Source organism: Hypanus sabinus, chromosome 9 (assembly GCF_030144855.1).
Source record: "Hypanus sabinus isolate sHypSab1 chromosome 9, sHypSab1.hap1, whole genome shotgun sequence".
In the NCBI taxonomy this organism is placed as follows: domain Eukaryota; kingdom Metazoa; phylum Chordata; class Chondrichthyes; order Myliobatiformes; family Dasyatidae; genus Hypanus; species Hypanus sabinus.
Window position 1 is genome coordinate 85411321 of NC_082714.1, and position 21938 is coordinate 85433258.

The 21938-nt window shown below is 47.6% G+C and overlaps 1 protein-coding gene across 2 annotated transcripts in view; it reads right to left on the bottom strand.

Annotated features, from left to right (window-relative positions):
* Positions 1-21938, bottom strand: part of LOC132399554 (ubiquitin-conjugating enzyme E2 Q1) — an 88397-nt gene that overhangs the window by 41819 nt on the left and 24640 nt on the right. For both annotated transcript variants that reach the window (XM_059980034.1, XM_059980035.1), the window contains exons 2-4: positions 4858-4962; positions 1826-1930; positions 1036-1086 (exon numbers count right to left, since the gene is read on the bottom strand). In XM_059980034.1, the coding sequence (XP_059836017.1) occupies positions 1036-1086; positions 1826-1930; positions 4858-4962 (261 nt within the window). The remainder of the gene's footprint in view (positions 1-1035; positions 1087-1825; positions 1931-4857; positions 4963-21938) is intronic.

Genomic DNA, 21938 nt, shown 5'->3' on the forward strand with positions numbered 1-21938 from the left:
CACGAGTCAGTACAGCACTTTTTCTTTAGCCAGAGGTGGTGAATCTGTGGAATTCATTGCCACAGATGCTGTGGAGGCCGAGTCATTGGGTACATTTAAAGCTGAGGTTGATGGGTTCCTGGTTAGTCAGGATATTAAGAATTACAGGAAGAAGGCAGATAAATGTGGTTGAGAGGGATAATAAGTCAGCCCTGATGGAATGGTGGAGCAGACGCAATGGGATGAGCGGCTTAATTCTATTCCTGTGTTTCATGGTCTTATTTTGTCAATGGTACGGACCACACCCACTGTGGTTGAGTGGTGATGTCACCGTATACCACACTGAGATTCATTTTCAGGTGCTTACAGAAAAATAAATACAGTAGAATTTACCAAAAAAACTACACATTAACAAAGGCAAACAATCAACGTGCAAAAGACGACGAACTGTGCACATAAAAAACCCCACTGAGAATATGAGTTCAGAGTCTGTAGGTCACAGAATCATTCAGAGTAGTGGTGAGTGAAGTTATCAGGTCGGTTCAGGGGTAGAAACTGTTCCTGAACCTGGTGGTGTGGGGCCCAAGGCTCCTGCCTGACGCTAGCAGTGAGAAGAGAGCATGGCCTGGGTGGTGGGGGTGGCGGACACTGCTTTCTCGTTACAGACTTGCTCAATGGTGCCTATCAAACAGCCTTCAAGTTCACAATGGACATCTTGCACTTTAAAAGAGATGTGTGGGGATGTTTATTCTTCTCCCCATTTTAAACAGAAAGTGGGGGCACATTTGAAAGGCTCCTGGTACAGCACGTGACTGTGAGAGAATGGAGGGACTGTGTGGGCAGAAGGGATTAGTTTAGTTATGCATTTCATTAGTTCGACACAACTCTGTGGGCTGAAGGGTCGGTTCCTTGCTGTACTGCAGTCCAAGAATACACCTATCCATTCCAAGTTTCCACTCCACAGCTTGATGGAACAACACACTTCGGGAGAAGGTCATGGTGGAGGCATCTCCCAGCATTCCCCCACCCCCACAATGGGAATAAAAGCCACCTCACCTCTGCCATCTCCTCGTCCTCCTCCTCAGATGTTACATCATCCCGTGTGCTCTACAAGGGAGAGAGAGAGAGAGAGAGAGAGAGCCCTCAGGCAACTCTGCAGGCAGGTGTGCGCGCCCCACCCTCTCAAGGGACGCAAGTCCATCTTCATTTCTGATGCCCCCCCCCCCCCACTACCTTAGCCTATTCCAGCACAACGTCCGCAGCAAAGATCCATCGGAGAAAGAGCAGGATGTGAGATTTACTGAAATCTATTAGGAGGGGGAGGAATTTCTCTTCCCTCTTCAGTTCCTCACAAGGTGCTTCCCGGGACAATGATTTGCCTACAGTCGAGCTTCTTGCCACTGCTGCCTGATCAGTAGCTCACCGGTGCCAGGCTGGGTAGGGGAGGGAGGAAGGGAAGGAGGGGACATGCATGTCATCGCTTCACAATTTGCACGGTCCAACCCCCCTAACTCACCACTCAGATGTTAAACTCCACAATCTCCCTCCTCCCATTCTACCCCATCAGGAGGGGGCAGGGTGCCCCAGTCAGTTATCACACTCCTTTTAGAAACCTGGCTGAGCAGGAAGGACCTTGACCGGGTCTGGGTTCAATGGAGCACTATGACGTTGCCTCGCTCATGTGGCACTGACCTCCAAGCCCTATCGACACTTGGGTTGGTTGTTGGTCATTGGGTTCTAAAGCACTGACCACACCCACCCAGACAAATCCCGTACAGGCCAATCGGCCCCTCTACCCACTTGCAGTGGCCAAACTCCACCACCCGCCCTCTCCCAACCCAGCTACCTGTTCCGTGGGCAGCGGCTGATCCAACATCTCCACGTCCGGGTGCTGTGGGAGGTTGTAAAGCTTGCACAGGTCGGATATTATCCGCTTTAAATGTTGAAGGAGCTGCCGGAGAGGACAGAGGATTAGTGGCTGACAGCCGTGCCCAGAGACCACCCAGACCACCACAGCTGCTCCAGAATCAGGTTCATCATCATGGACGTATATCGCGAAGTTTATTGATTCTGTGGCAGAGGTGCAGTTCAGAGTATAAAAATCACAAGTTACCATAAAAAACAAGTACAGAAGGAGAAGAATGAGTTAGTGTTCATGGACTGTTTGGAAATCTGACCGCAGAGGGAAAGAAATGTTGAGTGTGATCTTCAGGTTCATGTACCTCCTCCTTGCTGGTAGAAATGAGAGGGCACGTCCCAGGCGATGTTCGCCAGCTTTCTGAGGCACTGCCATTCGAAGGTGTCCTCTACGACGGGGAGGGTTGCTTCACTAATAGGTACGAAGGCTCCAATACACAGGACCAAAAGTGACTACAAAGGCTACAACCCTCTGCAGCCTCTTTGGATCTTGTGCAAGGGAGCCCCCACACCAGACGGTGATTCAACCAGTTAGAATGCTCTCCATCAGAAAAACACAGCTAGAAATTTGCTAGTCTGCTGACGTGCCAAGCCTCTTCCAACTCCTAATGAAGCAGAGTCACTGGCATGTCTTCTTCATAACTGTATCAACGTGTTGGGCCCAGGGTAGATCCTCGCACCAAGGAACTTGAAGCTGCTCATGCCTTCCATGAGGACTGGTGTGCGTCTTCCTGACTTTCCCTTCTGGAAGTTCACAGTCAACCCCTTGGGTCTTGCTGATGTCATTGCTGAGTGGATTTTAAGATCATTCCTGAATCTGAAATGTGCTGAGTAGCCTCTTCCCCGGCATACTTCAAATCATTATCAAGTTACCCTGACTTAGGGTTGGATTGATCTTGGAGAAGGTGAAAAGGTCTGTACTGTTCTATGTTAACTTGTACAAAACTTTGGCAAGGCCACACTTGGGCTGTTGAGTAGTTCTGATCACCCTGTTTATAAGGCATCATTGATGCTGGAAAGAATGCAGATGTAGTTTACAGGGATTTGTGGGCTTGAGTTATAGAGGAGGTGGTTGGATAAACTTGTATGGATTGGAGGAGACGGAGGAATGACCTTACAGGTTTACAAATCATGATTGATAAGCTGAAGGAACAGTCACTTCCCCAGAGAAAGGGAATCAAAAACTTGAAGCCATAGGAAGATGGAAAGGGACTCGAGGGTCTGTTCTTTGTGCAGGGTGGGGCCAAGTTATTAGGTACACCTGATGGCTAATGTAATCAGCCAATCGTGACAGCAACTTAATTCAGACATGGTCAAGGAGGTTCCGTTGTTGTCCAGACCAAATATCAGAATGAGGAAGAGATGTGATTCAAGTGACTTTGACCGTGGAATGATTGTTGGTGCCAGATGGGGTGGTTTGAGTATCTCAGAAACTGCCGATCCCCTGGGATTTACTTTTCCTCACACACAAGTCTCCAGAGTTCACAGAGAATGGTGTGAAAAACAGGAAAAAAAACATCCAGGAGCAGCAGTTCTGAAGGTGAAAATGCCTTGTTAATGAGAGGAGAATGGACAGATGGTTCAAACCGACAGGAAGGCAACAGTAACAGTCGCCAATCGCGCAATACGTTCTACTTTGAAGTGGATGGGCTACAGAAACAGAAGACTGTGAAGTTGTGGTACGTGGAAAGAGCTGGCAGAGTAAGTGGCACTGGTAGGTACATTTGGACAGGTAGATGATAGGAAAGGTTTAGAGGGATTCAGGCTAAACTGGACTCCTAACTAAAAGGAAGGGGACGCCAATAGCTGTTTGTACAAATCACCCAACCTGGAAATTTATGCTGGTTTTTAAATCATGGGGTCCACATGGGGTTTTTTCAGGTGATGCTATGTCTTAGTTTGGAGAAAATCAGAGGTCGAACTTTTGATCCTCGATTTGATTTTGAGAAAAGGTAGGGTTCATTCGCCCGCTACTATCATCTGATTTAATCAATATGGTTCCCTTCCGATTTTCTTTAACTGGATTTGAGTTGGTAGATTTATGTTTTTCTTCTATGGAAGCTCGTATGATGTATAGATCCGGGGTTGTGCTCCCAATGGGGTTTTTTTCCAGTTAGTAGGGGGTTCTTTTTTTCCTTTCTTTTTCTTTCAAAAAAACAATTCTTAACACCTTAATTTTTATCATTGCTTAGCTTATTTGCTAATTCTTTATTGTACATAATGACATATTGACTTAATGTATTTTTTTTGTTAATCTTCAATAATAATCAATAAAAAAGATTTTAAAATGAAATAATCATGGGGTCCACATCCTGAACTCCCCTCCCACCGGTTCAGCAGAAACCCCTTCACCATCTCCTCTTTGGGGGAAGAGAATGAAAATTAATGCAACACATTGTAAAAAAAAAATAATTTAAAGAATTACCCAAGCTTAGATCATTTAATGGTGGTGCAGAATTCCCCTATGGACTAAGAAAAGTTTCCAGAGCAGTTTCTGCAATTCCCCCCGGAATATTGTCAGTATCTCCAAGTGGACCGCAACATGGTGGTTTGGAGGCCTGCCACGACTCAGGGAGCTTTGCCGGCTGGCATTGGGGCTTTATGGTTTGGCTCTTGGCAGGGTCAGACATGCCATGCAGGTCAAAGGGTAGAGACCAGACTAAGAGTGGCCTGCCGGTGCTCCAGGTTCAGGAGCTCAGCTCAGAGCTGAACGGTCAAACAAAACTGTTATGGAAGCAGCAATGAAGCATCTGAGTGCGACCCTGAGTCTCCACCCGCGACCTGCATGGCTGACAGTCGTGAAAACTACTGACATGATGAAGGACCCCGCCAGTGAGGGACAGCCTTCGTTGCTCAGCAAGGTGTGAACGGCTGACAAATTGCGCTCAACCCAGGAGGGGACTGGCCAAGGAGTGGGTTGGTTCTCCCAGGTCACCTTTCCCCTTCCTCCCCCAGACTCACCAGTGTGTTTCCTTTCTTGAGGTCAACAAGTCGCTCTAGCACTGCTGCCAAGTTCGGGTCATCTGATTCCACGAACCATATGGGTGGCACCGAGGGATAGGACTCCTGGAAAACAGGACCATACAGAAGCACAATCAGCTATGGAGCCTGGCCGCTCACCTCAGCCCATCCTGCACCCCATTGTTTCCTGAGCCCCTACACCCCATCCTGCTGAAACAAATCAACAGGGTTGGAAAGGAAGGGGTGGGGGTTGTGGGGGTTGGGGAGGAGCTCAAGCTGGCAGGTGGAACCAGGCGAGAAGGAAGGTGGGTGGGAGGGAGAGGGAAAGATATTGGGATCTTCTCTTCCCACCTCTTGCCTCACTGTAAACCTCTTTGCTTCTCAAAATCCTGCCTCGTGTTGGGATGCAGGTGATGGTTGGTGTGTACCTGTGACCACAAGGCTCGATGTGCTGACATTTGCACTAAATCCCTGGGTTCTTTGTTTCGTCAGTAATTGGCTCGCAAGCAAGAAACCGGCCGAGAACGGCAAAATTGTCAGAGTGCTTGAAACTGAGGAAGAAAGTCTTAAACTGTGGGAAGGTCAGAACAGAGGGACAAAAGAGTACATGCCCCAAGTGGGGTGGGAGTTGGCATCACCTGCACTGTCAAGTCATTGAATGTGGACAGGGAGATCATAAACACAAGAGAGTCTGCAGAAGCTGGAAATCTAGAGTAACACACACAGAATACCGGAGGAACTTCAACAGGTCAGGTTGCATCTACAGAAATGAATGAACACTTAACATTTAGGGTTGGAATCCTTCATCAGGGCTGGAAAGGATGAGGGAAGAAGCCAGAATAAGGTGGGAGGTGAGACCAGATGAGAGGTTAAGGTGGGTGGTGAATGGAAGGGGAATAGCTGGAAGAGGGAAAGGGCTGAAATCTTTGGAGAAAGGGAAGGAGGGGCACCACAGGGAGATGAGATGATGGGCAGAGAGGGTGCAAGACAGGAGTTAGAATGGATAGTGAGAGAATGGGAAGGGGAGAAACTACCATCCCTGTACCATGAGGTGCGAGCTTCTCCACCCACCTGCCCCCCTCACCTGGTCTCAACCTTTACTTGCCAGCTTGTCCTTCCTCTGCTCCCACTTCTTATTCCAGCTCACTTCCTCCCCCTTTCTCTCCAGTCTTGATGAAGGGTCCTGGCCCAAAACACAGACTCTTTATTCACTCCACAGATGCTGCCCAACTTCCTGAGAACCTCCAGCATTTTGCATGTGTTGCTCAGGGAGGTTACAAGGCCTGCCAGTCCTACAAAAACCTCTCTCTCAATGTCAGCATTATTGAGCATAAAGAGCCGATTACTGTGTATAGGAGAGAGAAGCCAGAGGTTCTTCAGCCAGTGCTTACTTGCTCAGCAGAGGTGGAGAGGCTCAGCCACTCAGGGACCTTTGGTAGTTTTGTTTTGTGACAATAGGTGCTGTGTGTGTCAAAACTTACTGCGCTCTGCACCTTGGCCACAGAGGAAAGACGTTTCATTGAATTGTATCTGTGTACTGCTGAATGACAATAAACTTGAACTTCAAAGTTTTCTTTGGGGAAGGGGTGAAAACAAGCGAGTTAACTGTAGCTGCACAGGTCCAGAGTTGGGGAGAAGTTCCTAGGAACAATTTAGAGGGAGCTTCACTCTGCATCTGACCCCGGGAGTGTGTGATGGGACAGTGTGGAGGGAGCTTCACTCTGCATCTGACCCCGGGAGTGTGTGATGGGACGGTGTAGAGGGAGTTTCACTCTGTGTCTGACCCCGGGAGTGTGTGATGGGACAGTGTGGATGGATATTCACTCTGTGTCTGACCCCGGGAGTGTGTGATGGGACAGTGTGGAGGGAGATTCACTCTGTGTCTGACCCCAGGAGTATGACGGGACGGTGTGAAGGGAGTTTCACTCTGTGTCTGACCCCAGGAGTGTGTGATGGGACAGTGTGGAGGGAGTTTCACTCTGTGTCTGACCCCGGGAGTGTGTGATGGGACAGTGTGGAGGGAGTTTCACTCTGTGTCTGACCCCGGGAGTGTGTGATGGCACGGTGTGGAGGGAGTTTCACTCTGTGTCTGACCCCAGGAGTGTGTGATGGGACAGTGTGGAGGGAGTTTCACTCTGTGTCTGACCCCGGGAGTGTGTGATGGGACGGTGTGGAGGGAGTTTCACTCTGTGTCTGACCCCGGGAGTGTGTGACGGGACAGTGTAGAGGGAGCTTCACTCTGTGTCTGACCCCGGGAGTGTGTGATGGGACAGTGTAGAGGGATCTTCACTCTGTGTTGGACTGTGGGAGTGTGTGATGGGACAGTATAGAGGGAGCTTCACTCTGTATTTGACCCCGGAAGTACGTGATGGGTCAATGTAGAGAGTGTATCACTCTGTGTTTGACCCCGGGAGTGTGTGATGGAAGTTCCTCTACACCATTCCCTCTGCAAAACACCAGAAACCGTAATTTCACCCATCACTCTACCCCCATATGGAGGTAGAGACCACAGACCGGATGTAACTCCATTAACTACAGTGTCGAGCTGCTGCGGCACTTTCAGCCAATGGTCAGAAAACTTCACTTCATGACTCACAGGCAGATTCAGAGTTTCAGTTCCTGTTACTGGTTTTCAACACAAACTCCACCCACTCCCAGGGAGAGATCGACCCGAGCAGACAGCGGCACAAATAAACCCAGTCAGGGCCACATCGTAAGAACTACATCTGTGCACAGAACTTCAATAGTTCGCATCAAAACATGGATATACACAGTCCACCTATCTCCACCGGTACCGTACCCCGGTGTTACACAGTGACAGACCCGTCCTCACCGGTACTGTACCCCACTGTTATACAGTGACAGACCCGTCCCCACCGGTACTGTACCCCAGTGTTACACAGTGACAGACCCATCCCCACTGGTACTGTACCCCAGTGTTACACAGTGACAGACCCGTCCTCACCGGTACTGTACCCCACTGTTATACAGTGACAGACCCGTCCCCACCAGTACCGTACCCTGGTTTTACAGAGTGACAGACCCATCCCCACCAGTACCGTACCCTGGTTTTACAGAGTGACAGACCCATCCCCACCAGTACCGTACCCTGTTTTTATAGAATGACGGACCCATTCCCACCACTCCAAACTCCCGAGTCCAGAGGTAAGCTAGACTGACACACTGTGACATGACTAGCAAAGTACAGCACTGCCAGAGTCACCCTGTGCCAGGGTAGATAGACAACACTGCACTGCCCCCACCAGTGCCAGAGTCACCCCATGCCAGGGACAGATACACAACACTGCATTGACCACCCCCCAGCAGTGCCAGTGGATTTCTCCAGGGTGTCTTTGTCAACAACTATTTCTCAACATTTCAGGAACCACTTCCACCACCCCCCCCCCCACCCCGTCCACCATCAGGATTCCCAATTGTCCTCACGATTCATCTTTTTCACTCTTTATTGATAGTGTGATGCCTGCACTGACCTGCTACCACAAAACAACAATATTTCACAACGAATGTCAGTCAAAAGAGATCCAATTCTGATTCAGACCTCTGGTTTTAAACTCCTCAACCAGGACAAAGGTGCTCCAGGCAGCTAACTTGTTGTAGAGTTAGACACAGAAACAAACCCAGTTTGTGCTGAACCATTAATCAGTCCCATTTGCGTGCACAGACCGTAGCCCTCCATACACCTCCCATCCAAATTTGTCTTCAATGTTGAACTCGACCTTGCCTCCAGCATATCTCAGATCGAGTCCTCAGCATTCTAAAGTGGAAGGGTAAAGAGCTTGAGGTCGTGCTCCATTTAGGTACCAATGACATGGGAAAGACAAGTGACAAGCTTCTGCTTAGGAGTTAGGTGCTGAGTTAAAGGGCTGGACCTCCAGGGTTGTGATCTCAGGATTACTCCGCATGCCATATGCTAGTGAGGCCAGAACAAGGAAGATTATACAGTTTAATACGTGTATAAGGAGTTGATGTAGGAGGGAGGGCATAAGATTTTTGGATCATTGGGCTCTCTTCCAGGTAGTAAAAGACCTGTAGTAAAAAAAATGGCTTGCATTTGAAGTAGAGGGGGACTAGTACTCTGGTGAGAAAGTTTGTTAATGCCGCACAGTAGGGATTTAAACTAGGGTTACAGGGAGATGGGAACCAGAGTGTCGGAACAGCTGGTGGATGCAGATGTTGGTAAGACCTCAGACAGAGTTGAGCACGGTGCGATTAGTGTCCTGAGCTGCCGCTATTTCAATGCAAGAAATATCGTAGGAAAGGCAGATAATAGTGCTGAAGATGAGGTAACCGGTTTACAGACAGGCTTCGTGAGGAGTGGCTGTCGATGGGGCAAAATTATATTCAACGGGACGAGCTGTAATGTAAAAGGCGGACAAAATCAAGAAGGGTGAATACAGGACTGAAGGTGTTATATTTGAATGCGTGCAGTATATGGAATAAGGTAGATGAACGTAGCACAGTTCCCAAGTCCCTTTTCACCTCTGTTTTTTGAATTTCCTCTCCATTTTAGAAAATAGTCAATCCTTTCCTTTCTTCTGCCAAAGTGCATGACCATACATTTCCCGATATGGTATTCCATCTGCCATTTCTTTGCCCGTTCGCCTAATCTGTCTAAGTCCTTCTGTAGACCATCTACCTCCTCAGAACTGCCTGCCCCTGCACCTATCTTCATATAGTCTGTAAATTATTGACATAGAGTGTAAAAAGAATTGGTCCCAACACAGACCCCTGTGGAACACCACTAGTCACTGACCGCCAGCTGGAAAAGACTCCCTTTATTCCCACTCTTTGCCTCCTGCCAACAGTCACTACTTTACCTATACTAAAATATTTCCTGTAGCTTGTTAAGCAGCCTCATCTGTATCACCTTGTCAAAGGCCTTCTGAAAATTCAGGTACACAACATCCACTGATACTCCTTTGTCTATCCTGCTTGTTATTTCTTTAAAGAATTCCAACAGATTTGTCAGGCAAGATTTTCTCTTGAGGAAACCATGCTGGTTATGGCCTGTTTTATCATGTGCCTCCACGTATCCCGAGTCCTGAAAAAGGTCTCCTACATCTTTCCAGCCACTGAGGCCAGACTTACTGGCCTGTAGTTTCCTTCCTCTGCCTCTCTCACTTCTTGAAGGGTAGAATGACATTTGCAATTTTCCATTCTTCCGAATGCATTCCAGAATCTAGTGATTCTTGAAGAATCACCACTAATGCCTCACAAACCCTCAGATATCCCTTTCAGAAATCTAGGGTGTACACCATCTGGTCCAGGTGATTTATCTAATATCAGACATTTCAGTTTCCCAAGAACCTTTTCTCTAGTTATGACCCCTGAAACCTGGAACTTACACCAATATGCTGGTGTCTTCCACTGTGAAGACTGACACAAAATACTTCATTACTTCATTGTCCCCATAACTACCTGTCCAGTATTGTTTTCCAGCGGTCCAATATCCATTCTCGCCCCTCTTTTACACTTTATGTATCTGACCTAACTTTTTGTATCCTCTTTAATAATATTGGCGAGTTTACTTTACATCTGAAAGTAGACCATAGTCACTAGAATTCAGAGAATGAGGGGTTGAAACCTATTAAATGGTAAAAAGCCTTGATAGGGTGGATGTGGAGAGGATGTTTCCTATGGTACGAGAGTCAGGAGCGGAGGACACAGCCTCAGAATATCAGAACATCCTTTTAGAACAGAGATATGGAGGAATTTAGCCAGAGTGGTGAATCTGTGGAAATCTTTGCCACAGGGAGATGTGGTGGCCAAGTCTTTATGTATATTCAAGGCAGAGATAAGATTTTTGATTGGTCAGAGCATGAAGGAATACAGGGAGAAGACTGGAAAACTGGATCAGCCATGATGAAATGGCAAAGCAGAGATGGGCCAAATGGCCTAATTCTGTCCCTATATCTTATGATCTAAATTAGGCCTCAATGCTAGCTTACACAACTTCAACATAGCATCCCAACTCTTGTACTAAATACATTGATTTATGGAGGCCAATGTGTCAAAAGCTTTTTTTACAATCCTAACTACAGTACTGTGCAAAAGTCTTAACACGTTTATATTGCTAGGGTGCCGATGCTCAGTCCTCTATACGGAGCAGAGAGCGAGGCTGTAAATCTGGCAGGAGCAAAGCATATTGGGAATGGAGAAGGTGCAGTGCTGTGGGAGGGGTGTGAGACAGGTCACAGGGGGTGGTGTGGGTGCAGACACACCCATCCCCGAGACACCAGGCAAGAATTTTTGATTCCAAACAGTTGGTTTATTGATCATTATAGTATGTGTCTCTGGTGCTTCCCACTCCCTCCCCTCTTCCCAACCATGATTCCCCTCTCCTTGCCCCCTTCCCACTCTCAGGCCACAATAGGGACCCAAACCAAAATTAAGGTTTATCATCACTCACATAAGCAATGAAATTAGTTTTTTTTGGTAACAGCAGAACAGTGCAATACATAAAATTACTGCAGTGCTGTGCAAAAGTCTTAGGCACCCTAGCTATATACAGTCAGCACTCCTTATCTGCGAGTTCCGCGTGCGCGAATTCAACCGATTTGTGAATCACGAAAACCCAGAAGTGCTCTTCCAGCACTTGTTGTTGGAGCATGTACAGACATTTTTTCTTGTCATTATTCCCTAAACAATGCAGTATAACTAGTTTACATAGCATTTACATTGTATTAGGTATTATAAGTAATCTAGAGATGATTTAAAGTATACGGGAGGATGTGCGTAGGTTATCATGGATTGGGATCGAAAAAAAATCTGAAGTTCTCTTACTACGCAAGTCGAAACAGGTACATCCGGTATTATTTAATGTCAGTTAGTCAAACGTTTGTTTTAGCATATAGTATATATTTTACCTTTCTATGATTATAAAACACTTAAGAACGTATGCTTCAGCGCCGGGCTCGGGAATGTAAGTCCCCGAGTTTGATCCAGTGACAGACCACTTCTGAGTGTGCTCTCCACCATGCCGGGTTGATGTGGAGGATCAAAAACCCAAAACACAATAATTAAACCACTGCGTTGCTCAGTAAGAACTGTAGCTTTCATTGGGTCAGAGCCTTTCTCACTTTATCTTTTAAAATTGTTCCGATCGTCGACCAACTGTAGCCTAATGCTTTTTCAATGACCGATGGCGTTTCACCTCTTTCCGATCGCTTTATTATTCCCACTTTATTTCCAATTGCGATCGTGATTATTTTTGTGAACAGAAACACTGTGGATTCAGAGCTCCACTGGGTCCTAATGTCCACCACACTGAGACAGGTTAAATAAGGTCTGGAGTTCCGCTGGGTCCTAAGATCCACCTCACTGAGACAGGTTGAATAAGGGACTTGAGCATCTGCGTATTTTGGTATCAGCGAGGGGTCCCAGAACCAATCCTTCATGGATAAGGAGAGCTGAGTATATAGGTGCCCAAGACTTCTGCACAGTATTGTACCCATGACACCACTTTCAAGGAATTATTGATCTGTGCCCTGCTGTTCACTGTGTAAGACCTACCCTGATTTGTCCTCCCAAAGTGCAATACCTCACACTTGCCGGTGTTAAATTCCATCTGCCATTTGTCAACCCATTTTTCCAGCTGGAACAGATCTTACTGCAAGCATTGATAGTCTTTCCCCACTGTCCACTACACCCCCAATCTTAGTGTCATCAGCAAATTTCCTGATTCAGTTTACCACATTGTCAATCAGGTTATTGATGTAGATGACAAACAGCAATGGAGCCAGCGCCAATCCCTGCGGTACTCCACTAGTCACAGGCCTGCAGACAGAGATAGTGGTCGCCAACCCGTCGATCAAAAAAAAATCAAAGTAAATTCACAAATACTGTTGAGAGATTGTTTCCGGATTGCGGGGTTTTAGTTCCGTTCCGGGTTTCTGCCCAGTGCGCATGCGTGTAGCTCCCCTACACTACACAGTGTAATTCAACAAGCTGGATGAACTCAGCAGGTTGGGCAGCATCCGTTGAAACCTGCTGAGTTTCAACCTGCTGACTGCTAAGTTCATCCAGCTTGTTTGTACGTGTTGATTTGACCACAGCATCTGCAGTGTACTTTGTGTTTACACAGTGTAATTCAGTGGTCCCCAACCACTGGGCCGCGAGGAAACGATATGAGTCAGCTGCACCTTTCCTCATTCCCTGTCACGCTCACTGTTGAACTTGAACGCACGCGAGGTCATCAGTCACCTAAATGCGGTGATACTCTCGCGCCAGGGATCACTGGCTCGCCTGGGGCAGCCGGCGAGAACCGCCAATGCTACTGGCCCGGAGTGTGGACAGATGGGCGCCACCTCTAAACCTGTTTCACACACCGAATGTTCGTGGGGAACCCGGTGTTAAAGTATTCACAGGCAACCTAATTCGGGCTCAGGGTTCCGTAAGTATCAGAGCAGCTACCGCGCTGTGATCTACTGAAACAAACTTTTGTCGGCCGATAGATCTTACAAGGGGGCGGGCAGGCACCCTGTCGCACTCCTCGCTCGGTAGCTCTCTCCGGACTGGAACCTCCGTGACCCTGACACGGGGACCTCCGGCCCTGACCTAGTCCGCTCACCCCACCCACGACTAGCAGCACCTGGCCAGGGCATCTGGCAGGCGGAGGCTGTCTAATGAGGCAATTAAGCACTCAAAACTGCTTTGGTACCCTGAGTCCAAGCATCCCACACTTAAAGACAAACCTGCTGAGTTTTTTTGAGCGGAAAAAACGTAGGCAAGTGGGACAGAAGCTAAGTACCCAGAGCCGCTAAACTACATCGCGGAATAAACTGGGCATAAGGAACCTGCTTCGAGTATCGCTGTATCCCGATCCCGGTCGTGTTTAACACCCCCCCCACGTCGGCAAGAATATTGTCAATATTAAACCTGTCCGCGGTGCAAAAAAAGGTGGGTACCCCTGGTGCTTATACATTATTTCTACTTCCGGGTTGTGGGGTTTTACCTCCGGTCTCTTCTGCCCCGGTGCACGTGCATGTAACAAATCGATCTGCGGGTCGATCTCACCTTTGACTGTGGCCAAGGTAGGGGATCTTGGGCTTAAAAAGGTTGGTGACCACTAGTCTACAATCACTCTCTGGCTTCCCCCACAGAGCCAGTGTCTAATCCAATTTACTAGCTCATCTTGAATGCCGAGCGACTGAACCTTTTTGAGCAACCTCCTATACAGGACCTTGTCAAAGACTGTGCTAAAGTCCAGATAGACAACACCCACCGCCTTTCCTTAATTCCTGGAGAAACTCTCCAAGACTGGTTAGGCATGACTTACCATACATAAAGCCATTAATCAGTCCCAGTCTACCCAATCACTTATATATCCGGTCCCTTAAAACGCCTTCCAGTAGCTTTCCCACAGGCTCACCGACCTATAATTTCCTGGCTTATTCTTAGAGCCTTTCTTTAACAATGGAATATTAGCTGTGCTCCAAACCTTTGGCACCTCACCCATGCCCAAGTATGTTTTAAATATCTCTGCTAGAGCCCTTGCAATGTCTGCACTAGCCTTCAACAGGATACGAGGGAACACATTGTCAGGCCCTGGGAATTTATCCACCCGAATTTGCCTCAAGACAGGAAACACCTCCACCCTTGATCTGTATAGGATCCCTGACCTTGCTGCTGTGTTGCCTTACATCTATTGACTCTGTGTCAGTCACATGAGAAAAGATCCATTCAATATCTCCTCCATCTCTTTAGGCTCCACACATGGATCACCACTCTGATCTTCCAGAGGACCAATTTTGTTCCTTGTTATCCTTTTGCTCTTAACACATCTGTTGAAGCCCTTGGGCTTCTCCCTCACCTTGTCTGCTAGAGCAACCTCATTTCTTCATTTTGCCCTCCTGATTTTCTTCAAGTGCTCTCTTGCGTTTCTTATTCTCAAGCACCTCATTTGTTCATCTGCCTCTACCTGATATGCATTTCCTCCTGTTAACCAGGGCCTCAAAGGTTCCCTAAACCTGTTATCCTTGCCTTTTATACCAACAGGGACACCCTGAACCCTCAAAATTCCACTTTTCACTTACCAAGAACACCTTTCCCCAGAAAACAGCCTGTTCCAATCCACACTTACCAGATCTTTTCTGATACCATCAAAAGTTGACCTCTGTCCAATTCTGAATCTCAACCTGAGGACCAGCCCTATCCTTTTCCATAATTATCTTTAAACTAATGGCACTATGATCCTTACACAAACTTCTGTCACCTGCCCCGCCTCATTCCCTAATAGAAGATCTCGTATCGCACTCTCTCTAATCGGAACTTCTGTGGAACTTTCCTGAATAGGTTTGACAAATTCATTCTCATCCAGTCCTTTTATAGTATGGGAGTCCCAGTCAATACCTGGAAAGTTAAAATCACCTACTATCACAACCTTACATTTCTTGCAATAGTCTGCGATCTCTCTATAAATTTGCTCTTCTAAATACCACAGACTGTTGGGTGGTCTATAATATAATCGTATTAACATGGTCATACCTTTCCTATTCCCCAGTTCTACTCTTGAAGACTCACTGGACCAGCTCTCCCATCTGTCCTGGCTGAGCACTGCTGTAACGTTTCCTCTGACGAGTAATGTCCTCCCCCTTTAATCCCTCCCACTCTAAGCAATGGAACTCTGGAACACTGAGCTGCCAGTCCTGCCCCTCTTGCAAACAAATCTCACTAAAGGCTACAATATCATAATTGCACGTGTTGATCCGTGCCCAGAGCTCATCTGCTTTTCCTTTGCACTGAAATATACTCAGCTCTGAACACTAGTCCCATTACGCTCGACCTTTCGATTCCTGACTTTGTATGTAGGCTGAACAACATCTTTCTCCATAACCATTCCACTATCTGCTCTGACACTCTTGTTCCCAACCCCCTGCAACTCGAGTTTAAACCACCCCTCCTCTTTCTGTGCAGCAAGAGCAAACCTTCCCGCTAGGACATTAGTCCCCCCCCCCCCCCCCAGTTCAGGTACAAACTGTCCCTTCTGTACAGGCCCCAGCTTGCCTGAAGGGAGCCCAATGATCTAGAAGTCTGAAGCCCTCCCTCCTGCACCACCTCCTTAGTCACGTGTTAAACTGTATGATTTTCCTACTCCTGTCCTCACTGACATGTGGCATGGGTAGCATCATGAGAGCACAACCCTGTCCTGTCCTTTAATTTAGCATCTCCCTCAACTCACTTTTCAGGACCTCATCACCCACCCTACCTGTGTCATCAGTACCAATATGGACCACCACCTCTGGCTGCTCACCCTCCCACTTAAGAATGCTGAGGATTTGATCCAAGATGTCCTAGACCCTGGCACCTGGGAGGCAACAAACCATTCAGGAATCTCATTCTCAACCGCTGAAACTTCCTTTCTGCTCCCCTAGCCAATGAATCCCTCATCACTACCGCTCACCTCTTATTCTTCCTTCCCTCCTGAGCCACAGAGCCAGACCCAGTGACAAGAGGTCTGAGGCTTTCTGGAGCCAGATCATTCCCCACCGCACAGGGGTACTCTCCACTGCTGTCAGTCCACTTTTCCCCTCCCGATGGTCACCCAGTTACTCCTGTCCTGCAGTGAGTTTAACTACCTCCCTGTAAGCCCTGACTATCAACCCCTCATCCTCCCAAACGATCTGGAGTTCATCCAGTTTCAGCTCCAACTCCTTAACACGGTTTGTTAGAAGCTGCAGCTGGATGTACTCATCAAAGACAGTGGAGGCCTTCCTGCCTTCCCACATCCTGCCAAAGGAGCACACTCCCACTGGGATATGGATAATGAGAAAAAGCCCACCTATGGTCTAGCCTCTCCTCCCAAAAACCTCATCGCCCCACACCAGCACTGGCCCACTCAGATAACGGCTGCTCTGCTTAAACCTAACTTTGTAGTTAGGCATTTGACAAGGTCCATTATGTGGATTCCATAGTCTTGGTCATTGCTGAGACCTGCCAGCATGCTGTACCTCGGGATGAGGTCCCACCTCATCCTCCTGAACTCTGGACACCAGGGGCATAGTCTCTGCCTGAAACGATGACTATTCCGTTCCAGTGATTCTGACTGGGTTCTTGCAGCATTTTGTGTTGCTCTGCACTTTCACCATCTGCAGAATCTCACGTCTACCCAATTTTCTCCCGTACAGGAGGAAGCGAAACCCAGAAATCAATCTGGGCAGTCTTCACTCGACAGCAAGTGCATCATCCGTCCAGCAAGGAGACCAAAACTGGACACAACACTGCACTGCACTCACTATAGTGGTAGCAAGACAGAGATATTCAAAGATTTGTCACAGTGAAGTGTGACGTTCTGCATCAACAACCGATACAACCGGAGGTTTGTACTGGCGTAGACAAGTGTCGCCACCCTTCCAGCGTCAGCACAGCACGCCCACTACTTGTAACAGCAGATCGCCTGGACACACATCAGATCGATTGCAAGAATGTGGCGAGTGCACTTGTGGCTGATCGATCATACGGTGTACTGACCGGGCCTCCCACACGCGGGGAGCTCTCTCTTAAGTGTGGGCTTTCGAGTGTGTAGGTCCTTTGTCTTGGCAGCTCCCACACTGTGTACCATTACTAACATGACTCAACACAAACATTTCATTAGACAATTCCACTGTAGTTCTTGCTCTGTGCAATACCCAACACAACTCACTTAACTCTAAGTAGTCCTGGCAAGCAGGATTAAGGTGAATCCCAAGGCATTCTACATATACATTGAGAGTAGGAGGATAGCTGGGGAGGGGGTAGGACCACGGAAGGATAAAGAAGGGAACAGTTGTTTGGATGCAGAGAACGTGAATGAGGTATTCAATACAGTTCTGGTCACCAAACTATAGGAAGGATGTTGAGACTGCAGAAGGGGTTTATGAGGATGCTACCAGGCTTTGAGGGCATGTGCTATCGTAAGAGGCTGGCACAGGATACAAGCAAACACAAGGTGTTGCGATATTCTACATGGAGGTCAGTCACCAGTGGAGTGCCTCAGGGATCTGTTCTGGGACCCCTACTCTTCATCATTTTTATAACTGACCTGGATGAGGAAGTGGAGGGATGGGTTAGTAAATTTGCTGATGACACAAAGGTTGGAGGTGTTGTGGATAGTGTGGAGGGCTGTCAGAGGTTACAGCGGGACATTGATAGGATGCAAAACTGATCTGAGGAGTGGCAGATGGAGTTTAACCCAGATAAGTGTGAAGTGGTTCATTTTGGTAGGTCGAATATGATGGCAGGATATAGTATTAATGGTAAGACTCTTAGCAGTGTGGAGGATCAGAGGGATCTTGGGGTCCGAGTCCATAGGACACTCAAAGCAGCTGCGCAGGTTGACTCTGTGGTTAAGAAGGTATTCGGTGTACTGGCCTTTATCGATCGTGGAATTGAATTTAGGAGCTGAGAGGTAATGTTGCAGCTATATAGAACCTGGTCACACCACACTTGGAGTACTGCGCTCAGTTCTGGTCACCTCACTACAGGAAGGATGTGGAAACCATAGAAAGGGTGCTGAATAGATTTACAAGGATGTTGCCTGGATTGGGGAGCATGCCTAATGAGAATAGGTTGAATGAACCTGGCCTTTTCTCCTTGGAGTGACAGAGGATGAGAGGTGACCTGATAGAGGTGTACAAGATAATGAGAGGCATTGATCGTGTGGATAGTCAGAGGCTTTTCCCCAGGGCTGAAGTGGCTGCCACAAGAGGACACAGGTTTAAGGTGCTGGGGAGTAGGTACATAGGAGATGTCGGATAAGTTTTTTGCTCAGTGGTGAGTGCGTGGAATGGGCTGCCGGCAGTGATGGTGGAGGCGGATACGATAGGGTCTTTTAAGAGACTTTTGGACAGGTACATGGAGCTTGGAAAAATAGAGGGCTATTACCCTAGAAATTTCGAAGGTAGGGACATGTTCGGCACAACTTTGTGGGCCGAAGGGCCTGTACTGTGCTGTAGGTTTTCTACGTTTCTATGTAAAGCAGTTGCTCTAACTGTTACTGTAGTGTGCCACCTGATGAGCAGAACACCCGAGTGGTGGCAGAGCCTGTGAGATTGGAATGAGCAACCTCCCCTTCCACTTGCCTTGTTACTATGAAAACCAACATACCACTTGCCTTTGTAATTAGCAACTGGACTTCATTCCAGCGATTTGAGTACCAAGAAAGCCAAATTCCTCCTGCGTTCACCATCCCCACATCATAAAACAGAGGTGAAGGAGGCCATTCAGCCCATCAAATCAGTTCTGCAATTACATCTTGGATGATTTATTAGCCTTCTCAACCCCAGTCTCCTGTGTTCTCCATGTAACCTTTGAAGCCCTTACTAATCAAGAACCCATCAACCTCTGCTTTATATATACACACAATGGCCCAGCCTCCACAGCTGTCTGTAGCAATGAATTCCACAGATTTACTACCATCTGGCTAAAGAAATTCCTCCTCATCTTTGTTCTAAAGGGACGTCCTTCTGAGGCTGTGCCCTCTCAAGCACCTGAAATAAGGCGTAGGAAAATCATAGCAAGAGCCTCCAGAAACATTTGCGGGAAGGGTTCCAGGGTTAGACCTGGAGAGTCCAGGATTGTTCAGTGAAGATGAAAATTGGAATTGGTACTGGTCTAGTGAAAAGTTTATTGTGCAAACTGTACAAATCAAATCATTACACAGTGCAGTGAGCTGGAAGAAGGTAAAACTGTTACAACGCAGAATAACAGGCAAAAGCTGTGATTGTGAGATCAAGAGCCCTCTTATCCTACAAGGAGAATCATTCAATGGTCTTATAATAGCAAATTGGAATCGGTTTATTATTGTCACATGCACAGAAATACAGTGAAAAGCTTGTCTAGCACACTGTTCATACAGATCAGATCATTACACAGAGCATCGAGGCAGAACAGGGGAAAACAACAGAATGCAGAATAAAGTGTAACAGCTACAGCAAAAGTGCGGTGCAGGCAGACAACAAGGTGCAAGATCATAACGAGGTAGGTTGTGAGTTTATCTTATCGTACAAGAGGACTGTTCAAGAGTCAACAGTGGGGTAGAAGCTGTCCCTGAGCCTGGTGGGAGAGGGGAGAAGAGAGGACATCCAGAGAGATACAGCTCACTCTGTAGACTCAGCCCCAAAGGTCACAGACTCATCCCTCATAATGAGGGAGACTGGGAGGCTAAGACTCCATCTTATCGTACTGGAGGACAGTTCAATAGTCTGATAACAGCGGGAGAGAAGCTGTCCTTGATCCTGGTGGTACATGCTTTCAGGCTTTTGTGTCCGTCTGATGAAGGGATGGGGGCAGTAGAGAATGTCCAGGGTGGGTGGGGTCTTTGAGAGTGGGGGTTGCTTTACTGAGACAGTGAGAAGTGTAGACAGAGTCCACGGAGGGGAGGCTGGATTCTGTGATGTACCGAGCTGGGTCCACATCATCTCTCAGCAGATTCTTGTGGTCACAGGCAGAGCAGTTGCCATTCTGACTGACACACACACTCACACACACACACACACTCCCCACTGTGCTACCTGTGATCAGGAAGGTCATGAGAGTTGGGGGGTGGGGGGGAGGGAGGAGAACTGGAATTGGTATATCATTGTCACATGTACTGAGATACAGTGAAAAGCTTGTCTTGCACACACTATTCACGCAAATCATAACATTACACAGAGCATTGAAGTAGAACAAGCTAAGCCAATAACTAGGCAGAATAAAGTGTAACAGCTGCAGAGAAAGTGCAGTTCATAATGTGCAAGATCATAAAGAGGCAGATAGTGTGGTCTAAAGTCTACCTTATTACATTCAGGAACAGGTAGGGTTCAGAGGATTATGGCCCAAGCACTGGCAAATGGGATGAGCTCAGTTTGGGTGCCTTGGTCAGCATGGAAAGTTGGGCTGAAGGGTCTTTTACTGTGCTCTATTATTCCATGAAGAGAAGGCGAGTTTGGACAGGGTTGATGGATGGAAGTGGCTGCCAGTCACAGAACACTGGACAACACCAGGGGAGGACCTACACAGCAAACGGCAGGGCACCGAAGAGTGTGATTGAGCAAAGGGATCCAAGACCACAGGGACACAGGAATACAGATCCACAATTCCTTGAAAGTAGTCCCACAGGTAGAAAGGGTCATAAAGAGAGCTCTTGGTACGTGAACTGAAATTTAGAATGTGCGCACATCTATGGTTGCCCATCTACAGGAAGGATATCAATAAGATTGAGAGAAAATTTACAAAGATGTTGCCAGGATTTGAGCACCTGGGTTCTAGGGAAAGGTTAAATAGGTTAGGACTTTATTCTCTGGCACGTAGGAGAATGAGACGAGATTTGATAGAGGCATACAAATTGCTTTTAGAGTATAGACAGGCTCCCCTCCACTGCTGGGTTGGGTCAGAGGTTAGAGGTGATGGGTGAAAAGTGAAATATTTAAGGGGAACCCAAAGGGGAACTTTTTCCACTCAGAGGGTGGTGTGAATGCCAGCAAAAGTAGCAGATGTGGGTTCAATCATAAAATATGCACATGGTTGAAAGAGCTATGGAGATTAATGGCCTGTGTGCAGCTAGATGGAATGAGGCCAGCATTGAGTAGATGGGCCAAGTGGCCTGTTTTTGTGCTGTAGTGGGCTCCATGATGTTTTTACACACTAAAGGGTGGGGTACAAAGGTAGAAGTTCAAAAAAAAGGCTGTAGTTATAATCTGGCAGAGGTTGTATTAGAATCAGGGCCTGCATAAAATAATTAGATGAGGATGAGAATGCACTGGGGTGTGGGAGCAACGGGGTTGTCCTGCCTGGAGCCGGCCTAGCTCCCTAATATGCTGATTCTACAATTCAGTGGGAGATCCCTGCCCAAGGTTCCCACTCCCCGCCCCCCCCCACCACCTTCCAAAACAACAGGAGAGCGTGTTTTGGCAGGGGGGAGGGAGGCAACAGCAGCTTCGGAGACAGCAGCTATCACAGGAGCCTCTCTTACCTCAGCAGACAGGGAGGGGAAAATTGAGGGAAGTGTCAAACCTCACATCAAAAACAGGTCCACCCTGAACAAACATGACTGCTCTGTAGAGAACCCGCAGGAGATTAAAGCTGGGAACAAGACGCTGGCC